At 35.8% G+C, this 15888-nt stretch overlaps 1 protein-coding gene across 1 annotated transcript; it reads right to left on the bottom strand.

Annotated features, from left to right (window-relative positions):
• Nucleotides 1-11146: 11146 nt before the first annotated feature.
• On the bottom strand, nt 11147-15856 carry LOC149943396 (nardilysin-like). The gene is made up of 7 exons (XM_090175502.1): nt 15745-15856; nt 15352-15639; nt 15216-15290; nt 15016-15159; nt 12863-12999; nt 11430-11730; nt 11147-11368 (listed from the first exon to the last, which is right to left on the bottom strand). Exons 2-7 carry the CDS (start codon nt 15466-15468, stop codon nt 11189-11191), a joined length of 954 nt encoding a protein of 317 aa, XP_090031628.1. The 5' UTR covers nt 15469-15639; nt 15745-15856; the 3' UTR covers nt 11147-11188.
• Between the last annotated feature and the right edge of the window lie 32 nt (nt 15857-15888).

Raw genomic sequence — 15888 nt, 5'->3', positions numbered from 1 at the left:
GTTTCACAGGAATCGGTCAAAATCCCATGTTATTTTCAATGGGAAAATTTCCATTTTAAGTTGTCAAAAACATTTTTCGATGCCATGGCAAACCCGTTGCCCATTGAATAAAATCCCTTTAGGATTTTTCAAGTTACATGAAGGTCTACCAATGCCCCGAGTTTGAACAAAATCGGTGTGTAACACCTCGGATCGTCTCCTTGTTAGTACCAATTGAAAACGCCCTATCTTCTCTAATACCTGTCCCTTCTTGGCCGCAACGAATACACACACCTTCTTTACTCAGCGTTGAAACATTATATATTTCAATGTGTCATTTTAAAAACAAGAAGTGAAGACGTTAAAAGGAAATCGTAAATCTCCTTCCAAACAAGGGTCGATCCTCATAAGTGACGTTCCTAACCAGATACGTTTTATACAAGGGACGTTCCATACAAAGTACGTTCCATACAAAGGACTTTCCTAACAAGGGACGTTTTTAACAAGGGACGTTCTTAACACGGGACGTTTTTAACAAGCGACGTTCTTCACAAGGGACGTTCCATACAAAGGACGTTCCATACAAAGGACGTTCTTAACAAGGGACGTTCTTAACAAGGGACGTTTTTAACAAGGGACGTTTCTTACAAGGGAAAAGTTTAATACTGTTAAAGCAAACAACTCGGTTTAAAAAACTTCAATTTAAACCTGGCTAAACTCGATTTTTAGGCCTTGTCTGACGAGGGTATTAGAGTTTTAAATTTTACCGCTTACAAATTTGGATTTAGATATTAACGGAAATCGCTTAATTTCAAGGAGTCTTACATATGAAGAATCTTGGAGGTACTTACTATTTTGACGGCTTTTAAAATTCATTTTGCGCGTGAAAATAAATCTACATGTTATGGTCAAAAAAGCACGCAAAGAAGGCTGTAGTGTCGCGCGCTAAAACGTCATTTCAAAATCCGTCAATAGGCGCTTAAATAAAACATCTTCCCAGAAATTGCCAAGAAGTAATAGTTTCGACAGCCAGGACTCATAAGTTACTATTTATATAGTGCTTGTTGAAATATTAGAAAGCTGGAAACTTTTCTCGAACGTAACATCGGTTTTTTGCTAAGCCTTAACATGCCAAAAAAGTTACCTGGTTAAAAGGAAACACTTGTTGCATATCGTACTGCAAAAGTAATACGTTTAGTTCTAAAGGAATTAGTTTTCATCTTTTTCCGAAAGGTAATTTGTTACGAAATTAATTAACTCTGCCTCCATGAGAAGCCTTAAAATAGTCCGTATAATTTTAATTATTTAAACCATAAGAGGATGATAATAATAATATTATTAACTTCCTATATTTAGTTTTAGTAACATTATATATTTTACCTTAAAATATATTATCGAAAATTAACATTAGTCGACGCATTTCTTATCTGACACAAAAATCTCATGAGGGCAAAAACGCGTCTCCAATTGGCTTAAATATGACTTCTTGGCTAGCCATCCTAACCGTTTAACCGACCGACCGGAAATAGTTCCTTCCCAGATGAATTTGGAGAGGGAAGTAAAAACCGAGTATCTTTTATTGAAGCGTCCATTGCCATAGAATTTTAACGGCTAAACTTCAGTACCACATTTTACCGTTAAATAGCTAAAGGTACCAACTCTTGTTAAAAAACCTCAACTAAACCTAGTTAAATGCGGTTTTTAGGCCTCGTGTGTAAAGAGTATAAGTCGCCCTGGTGACCACTTAATTAATTCAAAGTTTTCATTACAAAAATAGTTTATTAAACCCTAAAATTGTTTGGGCTTTGCTTCTAGCACATATTGTCAAGAATAGATAATTTGACCATAAGTTATGAAAGCCTGATTTTGAAAGTTAAAAATGGTAAGTGGCCAGTGGACAGTTTTTAATTAAACTACCTAGGCTCTACTGGCCACAGGTCCAGTTTAAAAAAATTCCTTATTTCTCAGCTTGAAATTCTGAATACTAAAATGACTACCCGTCGTGGAGCACGTGGCGCCATCTAAGCTCGCTGACCGTTATATTTAATCATGGTTGACGTTGTCATTAATAAAATACCAGAGATAACAGCGAGTAAACAGCCCTTGTAATGAGATCGTGATTGCACGGGTTCCTCAGTAATACTGCCATAGTTTTTTGTCAAATTTGCGAGTGCAGTTTTCTTTAAAAAACAATAATGTCGTTGAATAATTTTGTAGTTTGAACTTAAAAGTGTCTGAAAAATGCACTAATTCTACCCACACACACCAGCAGGCGCTTAAATAAATCATCCACCCAGGAAATCGCCATGAAGTAATATTTCCGAGAGCCAGGACCCGCAAGGTATTGTTTATATAGTTCTTGTGGAAAAAATGGAAACTTTTCACCTGTAAACAGAACGTCCTGTTTTTGCGAAGCCTTACTATGTCAACAATGCTACCTGGTTAAAAAGGAACGCCATGTGGAGCGCTTGTTGCGGCCCTAAAGGTGAAAAATTCCGTTATTTTAACAAGCACTATATAAACAATGACTTGCAGGTCCTGGCTCTCGGAAATATTACTTCTTGGTGATTTCCTGGGAGGATGATTTATTGAAGCGCCTATTGGTGGGTGGTCGTCTTACATTGTTAGTTTTATAGTGAGCTTTACCGGAGGATTACTCTAATAAACCAATCCTAATTATCCTATCATGTCTCCCGAACCAAGATAAAATCTAGCGTCGTTTATGGTAGCTAGTTTTTTTAAAATAATTAACGGTTGGCACAAGGCTAAAGGTTCAAGATTTTCTTATTCAGGTAAAGTTCACGACAATTATAGTCAGAGTCGTCCGAGGGGCAGGTCACTTCCTTGATTAACGACGCACCCCTCAAAAGATTAAATACGATTTAATCGTGATTATTTTTATTAAATTCAATTTAATCACGATTAAGTTGATTAAATCACGTTTAATCATGATTAGAATGATTAAATGATTAAATCTGATTAAAATGATTAAATCTGTTTAAAATGATTAAATCCTGATTAAAAAATTATATCGTGATTAGTATGATTAAATCGTACTTTAGTTTTGATTTTAATGATAAATTCTATATTCGACCGATTATATTGATTAAATCGTGATTAAAATGATTAAAACTAATTAAAAAGATTAGGTCATGATTAGAATGATTAAATCTCGTTTAAATGGTTAAATCTAATTAAAAAGATTGGGTCATGATTAGAATGATTAAATCTCGTTTAAATGATTAAATCCTGATTAAAAAGATAAGATCATGATTAGAATGATTAAATCTCGTTTCAATCGTGATTAGATTTTCTAATCTTGATTAGATTTTTTAATCTTGATTACCCTGATTTGATCACGATTACCCTGATTTTCTCATTTTACTATGATTAAGACGCACCCAAAATGGAAGTGACCTGCCCCTCGGAGTCGTCTTTACATGTTTTTTTTTTGGGCCTGACACTTTTTGGCAATTTTACTTTTTGAATGCCACCTGAAACACCCAAACGATGCATGTTAATTTCTAGACACTGCTAGAGCTGTAATTTAAAAAAACCATCGGAAGTTAAATTGGATGCGATTAATATCAACCTAGTATTTTTGTATTGGTGAATTGATGGCAAGGTAACAGCACTGTTGGAAAAGGGCCTTGGGCTAAAACACTAGACCTTAAAACCCAGTTTAAGTCGGTTTCAATCTCAGTTTTGACCAAATAAAATTGCGAGAAACTCGACATGAACTGTGTACGTTGCTTAAGCGACGTATGGTAGCAGTGATCCAGTTCCCTAAGAAATGCTAAACATTTGGCTAGTGTAAAAACTACTCCTGTCGAACAATTTCCAATTTAGAGACGAGAACAGGAAATAATCACCCAAAGTGAAACCCGTATTTGTCATAAAATGCTGACTCGAATGTGATATACGTATATATTCCTGGTAAACTACAGAATGCCATCGAGTCGCTGCAGTATAGTTGCTGTTTCAAAATTTAACGCGAATTACTCTAAGTCATCCTAAATAATAATCAAAACAGAATCAAGTATTTCATTATATTAAATGCCATTAGAATTAGCTCTCAAAAGAATAAGTTATCAAATATTAACGATTACAAAATTTTTAGTCTTATTCTCGAAAGTAGTTGGATCTTTACACATAATCTCATATAAGCTGTAGTTCTACTAATCGAAACATTATTGAATGCGAAAAAGTTATTTTTAACTCCTTGGCACGTCAATATATGACCCGCGCTACAAAAAGCTAACAAATTTACACTAGCTCTTCTCAATTTGGCTGATTCCCGTAAAATGTTTTAACTGAATTTTAGAGCTTTAGTAGTTTAACCGTAGCATTTCGTGTCATTGAAATTATTTGATTGAAAGCATTGTTACTCTATATAATTTCAAAACGAAGATTATATTTTGTGACATTTTTGCACAATACAGTTCATAAATAAATTTTACAAAGTACTATTAAACAAACCATAAACCCCTGCAGTTCTATACTCCTGCGTTTCGATAACTGATTTTTAACCAGAAAAAACTACTTCTATTTGCACAAATACATATTGAATTTGCAATTCATTTAAACGTTGGAAGAATGCCAGCGACCACAAGTATCCTCACATCTGAGCGATCTTTTCTTTGGGCTCCAATTATGGACTCGAGATTTTCAAGGCGGGACGTAAGAGACAGTGATAGCCATGCACGTTAGGCTCATTTTAGAACACGTTTGAGCTTCGGAGTTAGAACGAGTGGCAACTTTCAAATACTTGAGAGGAGAAAAGTGGGGCTACCTTTATATTTAGCTATAAATAATACCAAAAGTTGCATAAGACCCAAAAGCGCCTATTAAAATTTACCTACTAGTTGGAATAGAACTAGCAACTTTATATTTAGTCTATAGTTTGGCGCGATTTTATCTCTTCGAATTACTCGCCCGTAGACATACGTTCTAAAACGCCTCACTCGGCGGCGCTGGAGTACCTCAATTTTTATGTCGTATTTTTCGACCCCCCTCGTTTCCGCTTTTTACTTTGCGGCAAACTCTCATTAACTACTATACCGTTCTGACACACTTTTGGGTCTTATGCTACTTTTGATAATACCATACGTGCATAATATTTTTACATAAGTGTGACACTTCCTATTCTTTACATGCAAAAGTTTTACTGAGAGCTATTCACAAGACAGACTGCATTACGGGCTTCGTCACCGTTTTGCGTCAGCTTGCTAACGCGTCACACGTAGCCTTTGACAGCGCCTCGCTACCTCTAGGTGGAGATTTTGTTCTTGTCGTGACGTCACTCCGTTACTAGCTCTCAGTAAAATATTTCCCAAATTGACAAACTTATGGAACAATATTATAGATTTATGATAACAACAATAAGCTAGGTTAATACCCAAGGCACCATCTTAGGCCTAAGTCATCAGGAGACTTTTAAAGCCCTAATTCAGATGGCCCTTAATCCCCGCGAACCAACAGCTCCCAACACTTACTATTACCGTCAAGTGATTAAGTAAGAGGAAACCGAAGAGCTCCAGGAAAACTACTTTAACCAGCGGGTAGAGAACTTGCAAACTAAATGCCAAAGTTGTTGTTCCGAGTTTTCACCCAGCGCCACAAGCTGTGAGCCGAAAGTGTTAACCACTCCGATGTGATTGTTACGTCATAGCTCAATTGTATAAACATTTTTTTCTCTTTTTTGTAACGCTTATCAACATTTTACGATATTAGCTTTTTTTTTAAGTGACTAAATAAAGTGCATTTCATTTTTATTTTATTGTATATAAACTTGGAATTACTTATGTATCGGGGTCCATCAATTATGTAGATATCGTACTCGCTTATTAAAAAAGATTAGTTAACTTAATCCCGTTGGTATCACTTTATTGTAATCTTAGTTTCTTTCACGAACAGTAATCGATAATCTAAATTTTAGATTGTAGGGCACTCGATTTAAAACCAGAAAGGGCCGTACTTAGACCAAATTGTAATATAATTTATTTTGCAATGTGTTCTAAAAATATCCGAAATGACCCTTTAAAATCCACACGAATCCCTTCAAGGGAAATTGGTCAAAACTGCTCAAATGTGGTCACAATGTATCATTTGTTATTGACACGGTTCGGTGACATCTTTAAAATTGCGCCAGGCTTTATATATTGAGACAGATAGCTGAAATTTGACCAATATACTTTGCACGCCCAGGGTGTTTGGGAGAGCTAATTGTCTTTGAGAAAATGTATATATATCTCAATCGGACTGAAACAGTGGATATACAGGGTCTTTTTTTTGCTCGGAAAAGTTTTTTTTTTTCAAAAACTATTTATAGTACCGATTTCAAATTTGGAAGGTCAATTCTCTATACCGGGGGACATCAGTTTGAGAAATTTGAGCGTTTTCGGTAATGTTTTTCACCAATTTTGAAAAATTATTTTTCGACCACTAGGTGCGAGATAAAAAATTTCTATTATAAAGTTGTAGGCCGTCATCGAAAACCCTTAAAAATTGTTCACTCGACGAAAAACAATTTATTTATCAGTGAAAATTCGAGCTTGAAAAATTTACAAGTTGGTGAAGCCAAATTACGATTGTTTGAAACGATAATTGAAACCGAATTACCTAATCCAGTTGAAACTTTGGTTAAAAAAACGACCGGATTTAAAAAACACGAGGCTATAGGTCTGAAATCTTCGCAGAAAGACATCCAAATGGAGCACCATCTGTAAATACAGTAAGACGAGCAATTCACGATTTCAATCAATTTGGTAACTTGCAACCTAGGTTTCGCGGATTGGGTCAACCGGATTTAGACTTCGAGAACAATGTACTCGCGTACTTTGTGGCATATCCTCGTCACAGTTGCGCTAACGCCACTGCTGATTTGGGTTGTTCTGCAAATCGTGTGTGGAAAATTCTTCGTAAGAATCGCTATCACCCATACAGAGCTACGCTCCACCAAGGACTAATTGACGGAGACCATCAAAGACGTTATGAATTTAGCAACTGGTTACTAAATGCTGTCCAAGAAGATAGACAATTTTTGCGCCATGTTTTGTTCTCCGACGAAGCGTCATTTTCTAGAGATGGGCCCTTTAATCATCAAAACAGCCATCTTTGGTCTGACATCAACCCACATTGGGGTTTTGAATATCATCACCAGGTTCAATTTGAACGGGTCAATGTTTGGGTTGGACTTGTTGGAAACCGTTTGATTGGTCCCTTTTTCCTGCCGACGAACCTCAACGGCCAAAGGTATTTACATTTTCTACAGAACGAACTGAGTGACGCAATCGACGACCTTCCATTGGCTGAAAGACGTCAGTTGTGGTTTCAGCAAGATGGCGCCCCTCCGCATTTTTCCCGGCAAGTAACTGAGCACCTCAACAACGAGTTTCCTGAAAGGTGGATAGGGAGAAATGGTCCAGTGCATTGGCCAGCAAGGTCACCTGACCTAACACCGCTGGATTATTTTCTCTGGGGATTCGTTAAAGCAAAGGTATACGCCACGCCCATTGAAACTAGGGAGGAACTCATTAGACGAATAATCAGTGCTTGCCGAGACGTCACACCAGAAATGGTAGAGAAAGCGTTTGAGAACTTAATTGTCCGCGCACAAACCTGTGTTGCAGCCAATGGTGATATTATTGAAAATGTTTTGTAAAAATTTATGTGAATAAAATATCTGCATTTAAAAACCAAACGTGTACATTTTTTCAAGTGTGAAAACTCTACTACGTTTGTATTAGACTTGTTCCCTTTTCAATTATCGTTTCAAACAATCGTAATTTGGCTTCACCAACTTGTAAATTTTTCAAGCTCGAATTTTCACTGATAAATAAGTTGTTTTTCGTCGAGTGAACAATTTTTAAGGGTTTTCGATGACGGCCTACAACTTTATAATAGAAATTTTTTATCTCGCACCTAGTGGTCGAAAAATAATTTTTCAAAATTGGTGAAAAACATTACCGAAAACGCTCAAATTTCTCAAACTGATGTCCCCCGGTATAGAGAATTGACCTTCCAAATTTGAAATCGGTACTATAAATAGTTTTTGAAAAAAAAACACTTTTCCGAGCAAAAAAAAAGACCCTGTATATAGGTAGTTGTTGCGGTCTTGAAGTGAAGGAAACGGTCTTGAAGCTAGGTGATGGTAATTGGTGATTGGTAACGTGTTAGTAGGTTAAATAATGCGTTGGAATTTGAAAATATAAAAACTGCATTTATTTACACGAAAAAATCAAAGTTTAAATTTTGGAAGGAGAACTTCTCTGGTTAGCGGGCTCAAGAGATCTGCCCAGTGTAGGACCCTGGGAACCGTCGAAAGCTTCATTCTCCCCCTTCTTACGCCCCCAGGTAGCCATCCCTTGGCACGCGGCATCCCAAAGAAGTCAAATTGCTTGAGAAGTGATTTTTATGACTCTCGGGGATGGCGGCGATGGTCAGAGAAACTAACCCTTTTCGCAAATTGGCGAGTTTCTTGGAAATTCGACCGTTGCCCCTGCCCTACACTTTATTGGCAATGGATCATCGGTAAAGGCTCCCAAAGGTTGACAGTTTATTTCAGGAGGAAAGTTGGGAGAAAATACCTTTAAAAGCTTGGAATACAATAATATAATACAATGAAATAGAAAGTACACTGGTTATTTTTGGCGCGAAAACACGTAGTTATATTTTTAAAGTTAATCTATACATTATTTAAGGTACAAAATGAAAATTACAAGAAGTTTAAATTTATATTTAAGTTTAAATAGATTTTAAAGGAAAGAGCTTTATTTGTAATACTCTTTCGCAACACAGGGGATAGTAAAGATCATGTAATTGTTACCTCTGCCATCTTTAATTCAAGGTGACGTATTGAAGAAATATTAAAAGAACTATTATAATAAGAGCAACAAATCGGTCACTTGAACTCCTTATATCGTCAGCCATCTTCAAAAATGGTATCTACTTTTGTAGAGCATGTATTGTAAAAACTATAAATTTCAATTTAACAAAACGAGGTGCCGTTCTTGTTCTACGTATCATGCGTTTTTGTTCAGATGGGAGGCGTAGCCCCTTCGTATTCAAGGAGATTTAGAACCTCGTCATCTGGCCTGAGAAACTACTTGTGAATTAAGAACCTGGTCATTTGTCCTGAAAACCGGTTTATGTGGTCAGAAATCTTATGTTGTCAGAAAGCCTGCTAAACCGGCCACAACCTGTGTTATTTTGGTCAAATGCACTGTTTTAATAATTCGTAAATAGACGTATTAGATTAGGAAGTATTCTTCGATACATACGCTACAAAAATATTGGCCATTTTGCAATATGGTGGACCTTATAATGAGTTTCTAATAGTTCTTTTAATATTCCAAAACACACACTGAAAGTATATCGAATTAAAGTGGTACTATTCCTCTGAAAATACTTATCTTCCGTTAGCCACCTTGGATTCAAGATGGCGGACGTCACAATTATGTGATTTATATTATCCACTGTACATGAAAAGTATATAGGTTAAGGTTCAGCTCTCTATCTCAATATATTAAGATTGCTACAATTATAAAGATGTCACGGCACCTTATTAAGAACAATTGATACTTTGTGACCACTTTTGAGAAGTTTTGACCAATATCCCTTGAAGGGATTCGTGTGGATTTTGAAGGGTCTTTTCAGATAATTTATAGGAACACATTGAAAATAAATAAATTATACACGGTGTTTCAAAAGGTAGTAGGCTGCAACAAGCACATAACCAAGTAGCAGGGAGATGCGATTTCGGGGGTACGATGAATTTGCGAATGCCAAAGCATTGCCATCCGCTAGTCCATACACGAAATGACTATCCGCCAGTTCTTCCGAAGTGAACTCCATTGTTGCATTTTGAAAGTGATGAGAAATCGCGGTCCATCACGACTTTAAATACTGTTTAAGTTTACTTTTTCACGCTGGTTACCTCGATTTGTTTACATAGTCCTTTTTTTTACTTATCAAACGAACCCCAACCTTAATGTTCGCGTTTCCCTGCTGCTTGATTTTGCACATGTTGCAGCCTACTTCCAGGACTAGTAGGCCACAATCTGAAGCTCTCTGGCGCTCTTTTCACTCATCGTAGGAAAATGGGAAAAGAACAGGCATACTTTTCAACTCACCCCCACAACTCCTTAAATGCAAATCCTAAACCTTTTGAAACACCCTGTATTACACAGGGTTCGTACGGTACCTGGATATCCTTGATAACCTGAATACGTTAGGGATTCTCAAATTGGGGAAAAAAGTCAGTTGGATTCAGGTCTGACACAATAAGGCCCAACATGTCGAAGCAGTCAGGCCACAGCGACACGAGATGGGTGCTGAGACGTCCAGGAGTGTTCCTTCTTCGAATATGATCGAGAAATTGCAGACCAAATACCCAGCTATTTTAAAAAGGAAAATTACAATTTAAGTTGTCAAAAACATTTTCGGTTACCATGGCCATTGTAACTTTTCCCTTCAGCGAATTTCAAGTTACCCTCGAGTTTGAAAAAAATCGGAGATAAACCCCCCCCCCCCGGTAGTTTCCTTGTGAATGTCTTTTTATAAATCGTTTATTTGTAGATCCTTGTTCGAAGATTCATCAGAAATAGTGAAGTACGATAGGAATAACACTCGCCATTAACTCCACGATAGCTTTCTCTAAAAATCTTAGATTAAGGCTAATATAGTATTACCATCATTTCGGGTTGACTGGCTGCGCAAAATTAACTTCCTTATTTTCTTCGACAAAATATATTGTCTCTAAAACTGTACACATTTGGCATTACATGTTAAATAGCTTTTAAGATTATACAAATTGGTTTAATTTCTTTTTATGCATATCTTTGAGTAACTAGACGCCACTGGTAGAATATCTAGCGACAAGATCAATCGTTATTAATAATGCATCAATTAATTGGGAATGATTTATTAACCATAGATAAAACACTTTTATAAGGTTAAGTGTTAAATAAATCATAAAAAATTAATAAAATATTAATAAGTCTACTAATATAAAGAACTATTTGATATAAACACAATTTTTGTTGCTAATAAGCTATTTTCTATAATATCAGCTTTTTATAAATGACATAAACAATGTTACTTTTTGCAAAAAGAAAAGAACAATTAGAGGGATAAATCAAACTGTCAATGTCTACATATGCTTTTATTAAGGGTAAAACATTTTTTTCCGATTATAAAATCTTTAAATTTAGTTGTTAATCTGGCAAACATTAAAAACTGGCAAGGTTCTTTTAAATTTTGATATTTCTTCGACAAATATATCCTTATCGGTTTGTTTGCAATAAAAATATTGCAACTCGTCACTGGGCGAGCTCTGGCTTTTGAAGGGAATGCATTCTTCCATAGCTTGGTCACCTTGTCCTACCACCTGCAACGAAAATATTTAACACCGTTTCCTATTAACATGTATAAGTAAAGCATCGGGTTACCTGAATGCTTAATTTCCTCGCCAATCCCTTGTTCATAATATTTTCGGTCCATTTTTTAAATTCGTTTATTTTAATATTTCGCAAAAACTCTGTTTCTTGTTTAAGACGATCAAAGACATGCCACGAAGTCACAATCTCAGACCAATTACGACTCGCTTCCACTCCCATGCGCAAATCAGAAGAATTTTTGCTTTTCACAAGTGACGAAACTGCCACTTCAAACTCGTCTTCACCAATTTCTGATACTTTCTGTTGAAAAACTTTTAGGAATTTTTCAATTCTCTGGTCTACGTAAGAACAGCTATGAAAAGAAATTGAACTATCTTAATAATTATTATAATAATTAGCTAGGCTAATTCTCAAGGCACCACCTTAGGCCTAAGTCATCGAGCGACTTATAATGCCTTAAACAGATGACCGGGTTTCAATGCGTAGGAGGATGGTGGCAAGCCCGTTATGCCACGCTAACTATACCGCTAACCTCTACAATTTTTATGGAAAGGGGAACTCGGGGGAAAACCCCTTTAACAAATGGGGAGAGAACTTGCAAACTCTACGCAGAAGGAGTTCTGTATTAGAGAAAAAAGCGAATTAAAAATCGATTTAGTTCCCTATCAATAGTTAATCTCTGAACTTGATAGAATTAATATGGATTACTTATTATAGACGTGTCTTAGAGACAGGACTTCATTGCCATTATTTTTAAGCAAGACTAACTCTCCATTAGGTAAATGTATTTTCGATCCAATAAGAGTATCATGAAGTCTATAAACTTTGTTCGCCATTTACGCCAGCCACAACAAAATAGTAAGTACCTTTTAAATTTAAGTACGTATGTAAATAAATTATTCGCCATAATTGCCTATCGTTCATAAACTGTGAACTTCGATTATTATTTTAGTGTAGGGGATAATTATAGTTTCATTGTGATTTTTAATTCCCTTAATTTTTTGAATATTGAGTAAATTTTTTCGCTATCTTGGATAGTGGCTGCTATTTTTCCAAGCGTTTTAGACAGCCGAGGTATAATACCCTTACCCATATTCTAAAAGAACGATGGCAATGTTTAAATATTTGCGGTAAAATAACGGAATACTACCAATAAATGTTCAATTTTGTTCATATCATTTTTCATTATTTGAATGGGAAAAAACAAGAAGGTAATATCTTATTCTTCTTAATTGTCTGAAATTTATATTATTTAAATTAATTGAACATCTCGAAGAGGTAATTTGATGTCGTCCTTTTGAAACTTGATAAATAAGTTAATAGTTTAAAAAGTATCAAAATTTGCAACATAATTCGGTTCATGCGAAGATATTGTATTTACATGATTTAAGGTTTCTAACAATATTCCAAAGATGAGGGGGACATTGAAATTCTGACGTAACCATAAATAGCCCATATACTATTTAATTTTTTATTTAACGAACCTAAATTTATCCGCGGGACTGTTTACCATCACGATAAATCCCAGAATTCCATTAGTGCTCGAAGTATTGCAACTGACATCGTATCCTAATTGTTCCTTAGTTCGCAGTTGATTGAAACATGGTTCTTGCATGAAAGCCTTAAAAGAAATTGTATCAGCAGGCTAGTATTATTAGCAACTAAGATTAGTATGTTTTTAGGAAAATCATTTAATATATAATAGTGTTGTAAGTTGGAAAATTTTCCACAAAAAAGTTTTCATTCCATGATTAGTCTAATATTATTTGCCAATATAACTAAAGCGGCATTTTCGACTCATTTTTTCGAATCTAAAAGTAAAACTAAACCTCTAGACTAGCTTTAAACTGATTAACAATGTAACACTATGTTTTTTAGTATGTTTACTGTTATTAGACATGTTATCTCGATAATAAGTTTAAAAAAAAATTAAAAACCCTTAAAAAGTAATTGATATTTCAATTTTTTATTTTTCCGGAAAATTAATAACACTAATATATAGTAAGCCATTGTGGTTATCAACTTTATTCCTCGTGGAATGCGCGCCAAACCTCTAAATGTTTATAACGTTTTTCATAAATATTATACCTAATTTTACTAAATTTTGAAAACCAAGTTGATACAATTGGTGGAGCGAGTGAGGCTTACTATGGAGGTCGAAAATATTTAGGTCGTAAAAATTTAGGTAGTAAATCTATGTATTACGATAACTGGTGCAGTTTTGGCAGAGATCTTTGAAATTTTCGAACGAGACATAGATCAGTCCTATTTAATTTGGTACTTAACGGTGTATTTATGTGAAGATTTGGGGTAAATGGGAATAAAGGCTTTACGCGATTTCTGTATTGTTTAAGTTCCCATGAGGTCGACCAAAAGCTTCATATTAAAATAGTGGAATTAATTGGTTTCTAAGGGTGTTAAATTAATGCTATAGAGAGGTTAAGCAGGACGCTTAAGAGTTTGAACGACAACGTCGAGATTATCTAGTTGTTCGACATATTAAATTCTTTTTTAAAATCATTTAAGCGTGCTTTCACTTTGACTGCTTAGGTCCAGTTACAATAGAATATTAACACATTTTCAAAATATTCGCAAAACACGGGTACATGACGAAAAAAGAAACTGGTTTAAACAATACTAAAACGAGCCAATGTATGCTGTGAGCATTGTCTAAAGACAAACATTTGATTTAATGTACCCTGCTTTACTTTAAATATGTCTCCGATTTCACCTAAAATATACCAAGCTTAGAATTATTTCAAGCAGTTTTTACGATTTTTGAAATGCACGTGGCTAGAAAAGGAACAACCTGCCATCTAGGAGCAACAAACACAGCACCCCACACAAGGAGAACGCCAACCGTCAGAAGTCGTGCATTTTCTTGTGTACAGATTTCATTGGTTAGACGCTTTAGCGCCTGCTGCCGTCGGAAGGGGAAAATTCAGAAATTGTCTTCCCTCCCACTCGTAAAAAAAAAGTTCAGCGTAAAGGCTCGTCCAATGAAATTTGTACACAACACTGCGTTAGCGTGTTTAAAGACTAGCTGCGTTCTCCTTGTGTTTGTTGCTCTTAGCTGCCATAGTTCGTTCTCGTTTTGTTGAGCAGATAAATTGTAACGTTCAGTATTTTGATTTAAACTCTTTAGACCTAAATATGGCTTCGTCTTTAAGTTATAAAAGGTTCCGACTCTTTAGTATAAACGCGAAAAGAAAACCTTGGAGAGAGGTTACGTGACTCCCGACGTATTCGTTCAAACTTCTAGACCGCTGTGCTTAACCTCTCTAATCTTCAATCATGTTGGCATACGTTACAAGATGACTTACGTTTGCCTTTTTTCGGCAAATTTCTTGAAGCTTCAATCTAAGACTACGAAGGCATTGGCCGAATAACATTGTCCCTGCGCTTAAGATGCATTAGCCTCTCTCGAGATTTCCTCTTAACTACTTTCGGGTTCCCTAACTATGAGCATGTTCCAGCTAGGGCCCTGTACTTAAGCTTTACAAGTCTTCCACTGACTTTGCTCTAGATTCGTTCCGAGCCACTTAACTCAAGCCTACTCAGCCTAGTGGTATTGCGTATACAAATGAACTGCCCTAGAAACAAGTAAAGTTTTTTTACTGGGTTGCTCGCGTTATACCAAAAGTAATTCAATCTTGCAAGAAAGAGATACGGTTCCTCTTCCAAGCTGGTAGTAATTGCTGACGCTGGAGTTTGTATCGTCTTTATTGAAAGACATGACACGCAAAATTCTCTGTCCTCTTTGGATTTTCAATGTTCTTAACTATAAAAGAAACAAAATGAGATTTCGAATTCTCAAAACCATATCTTAAAACTAACTTGCGGTAACATGTCCGGAAGAAGTGGTTCGTATTTTAGTTTTTGCCGAACCATGTTTGCTATTTCAAGTGATTCCTGGAAAAAAATTAACTTGGTTTAAAGGAAACAACGTGGTTAAATTTTTGTAAAATTTTACACTGGGTGTAAAATTTCCATGAACCATTATCTCGACGAACAAATGGCTGATGAGTTGTTGCCAAAATGATTTCAAATTCTGCAAAGTTGATTTTTGTATCAGAGTTCTCTTATCCATAGGTGTCCAGTTATTTAAATCGAGTATGTAAAGTCTCAGAGAGTTGGAGAGTTCACTTGGTTTAATGATAGCATTATAGTAGGTTTCCGAAAATTGAAGTCGCAGTTCTTGAAACGTCTCATCAGTGCAATCGAAATTGACAAAGTATTCCAAAATGGTTGAAAGTAAGACCTTTGAAAGAAATATGTGTTATTGATTTAATTAAGAAAAAGCATCGTGATACTATTTAATAATAATAATAATAATAATAATAATAATAATCAGCTAGGCTAATACCCAAGGCACACCCTTAGGCCCAAGTCATCTATCGACTTATAATGCCTTTAAAAAGGTGGCCGGGTTACAGTGCGTACGAAGGTGGTGGAAAGCACTTCATGCCACGCGAGCCAACAGCTCCCTACACTTACTATCAGCCTAGGT

This window comes from Leiobunum rupestre, chromosome 5 (genome assembly GCF_980474605.1).
Source record: "Leiobunum rupestre chromosome 5, qqLeiRupe1.1.hap1, whole genome shotgun sequence".
Lineage (NCBI taxonomy): Eukaryota > Metazoa > Arthropoda > Arachnida > Opiliones > Sclerosomatidae > Leiobunum > Leiobunum rupestre.
Note: the sequence above shows the minus strand (reverse complement) of the source record. Positions and strands in the feature narration are given on the sequence as shown.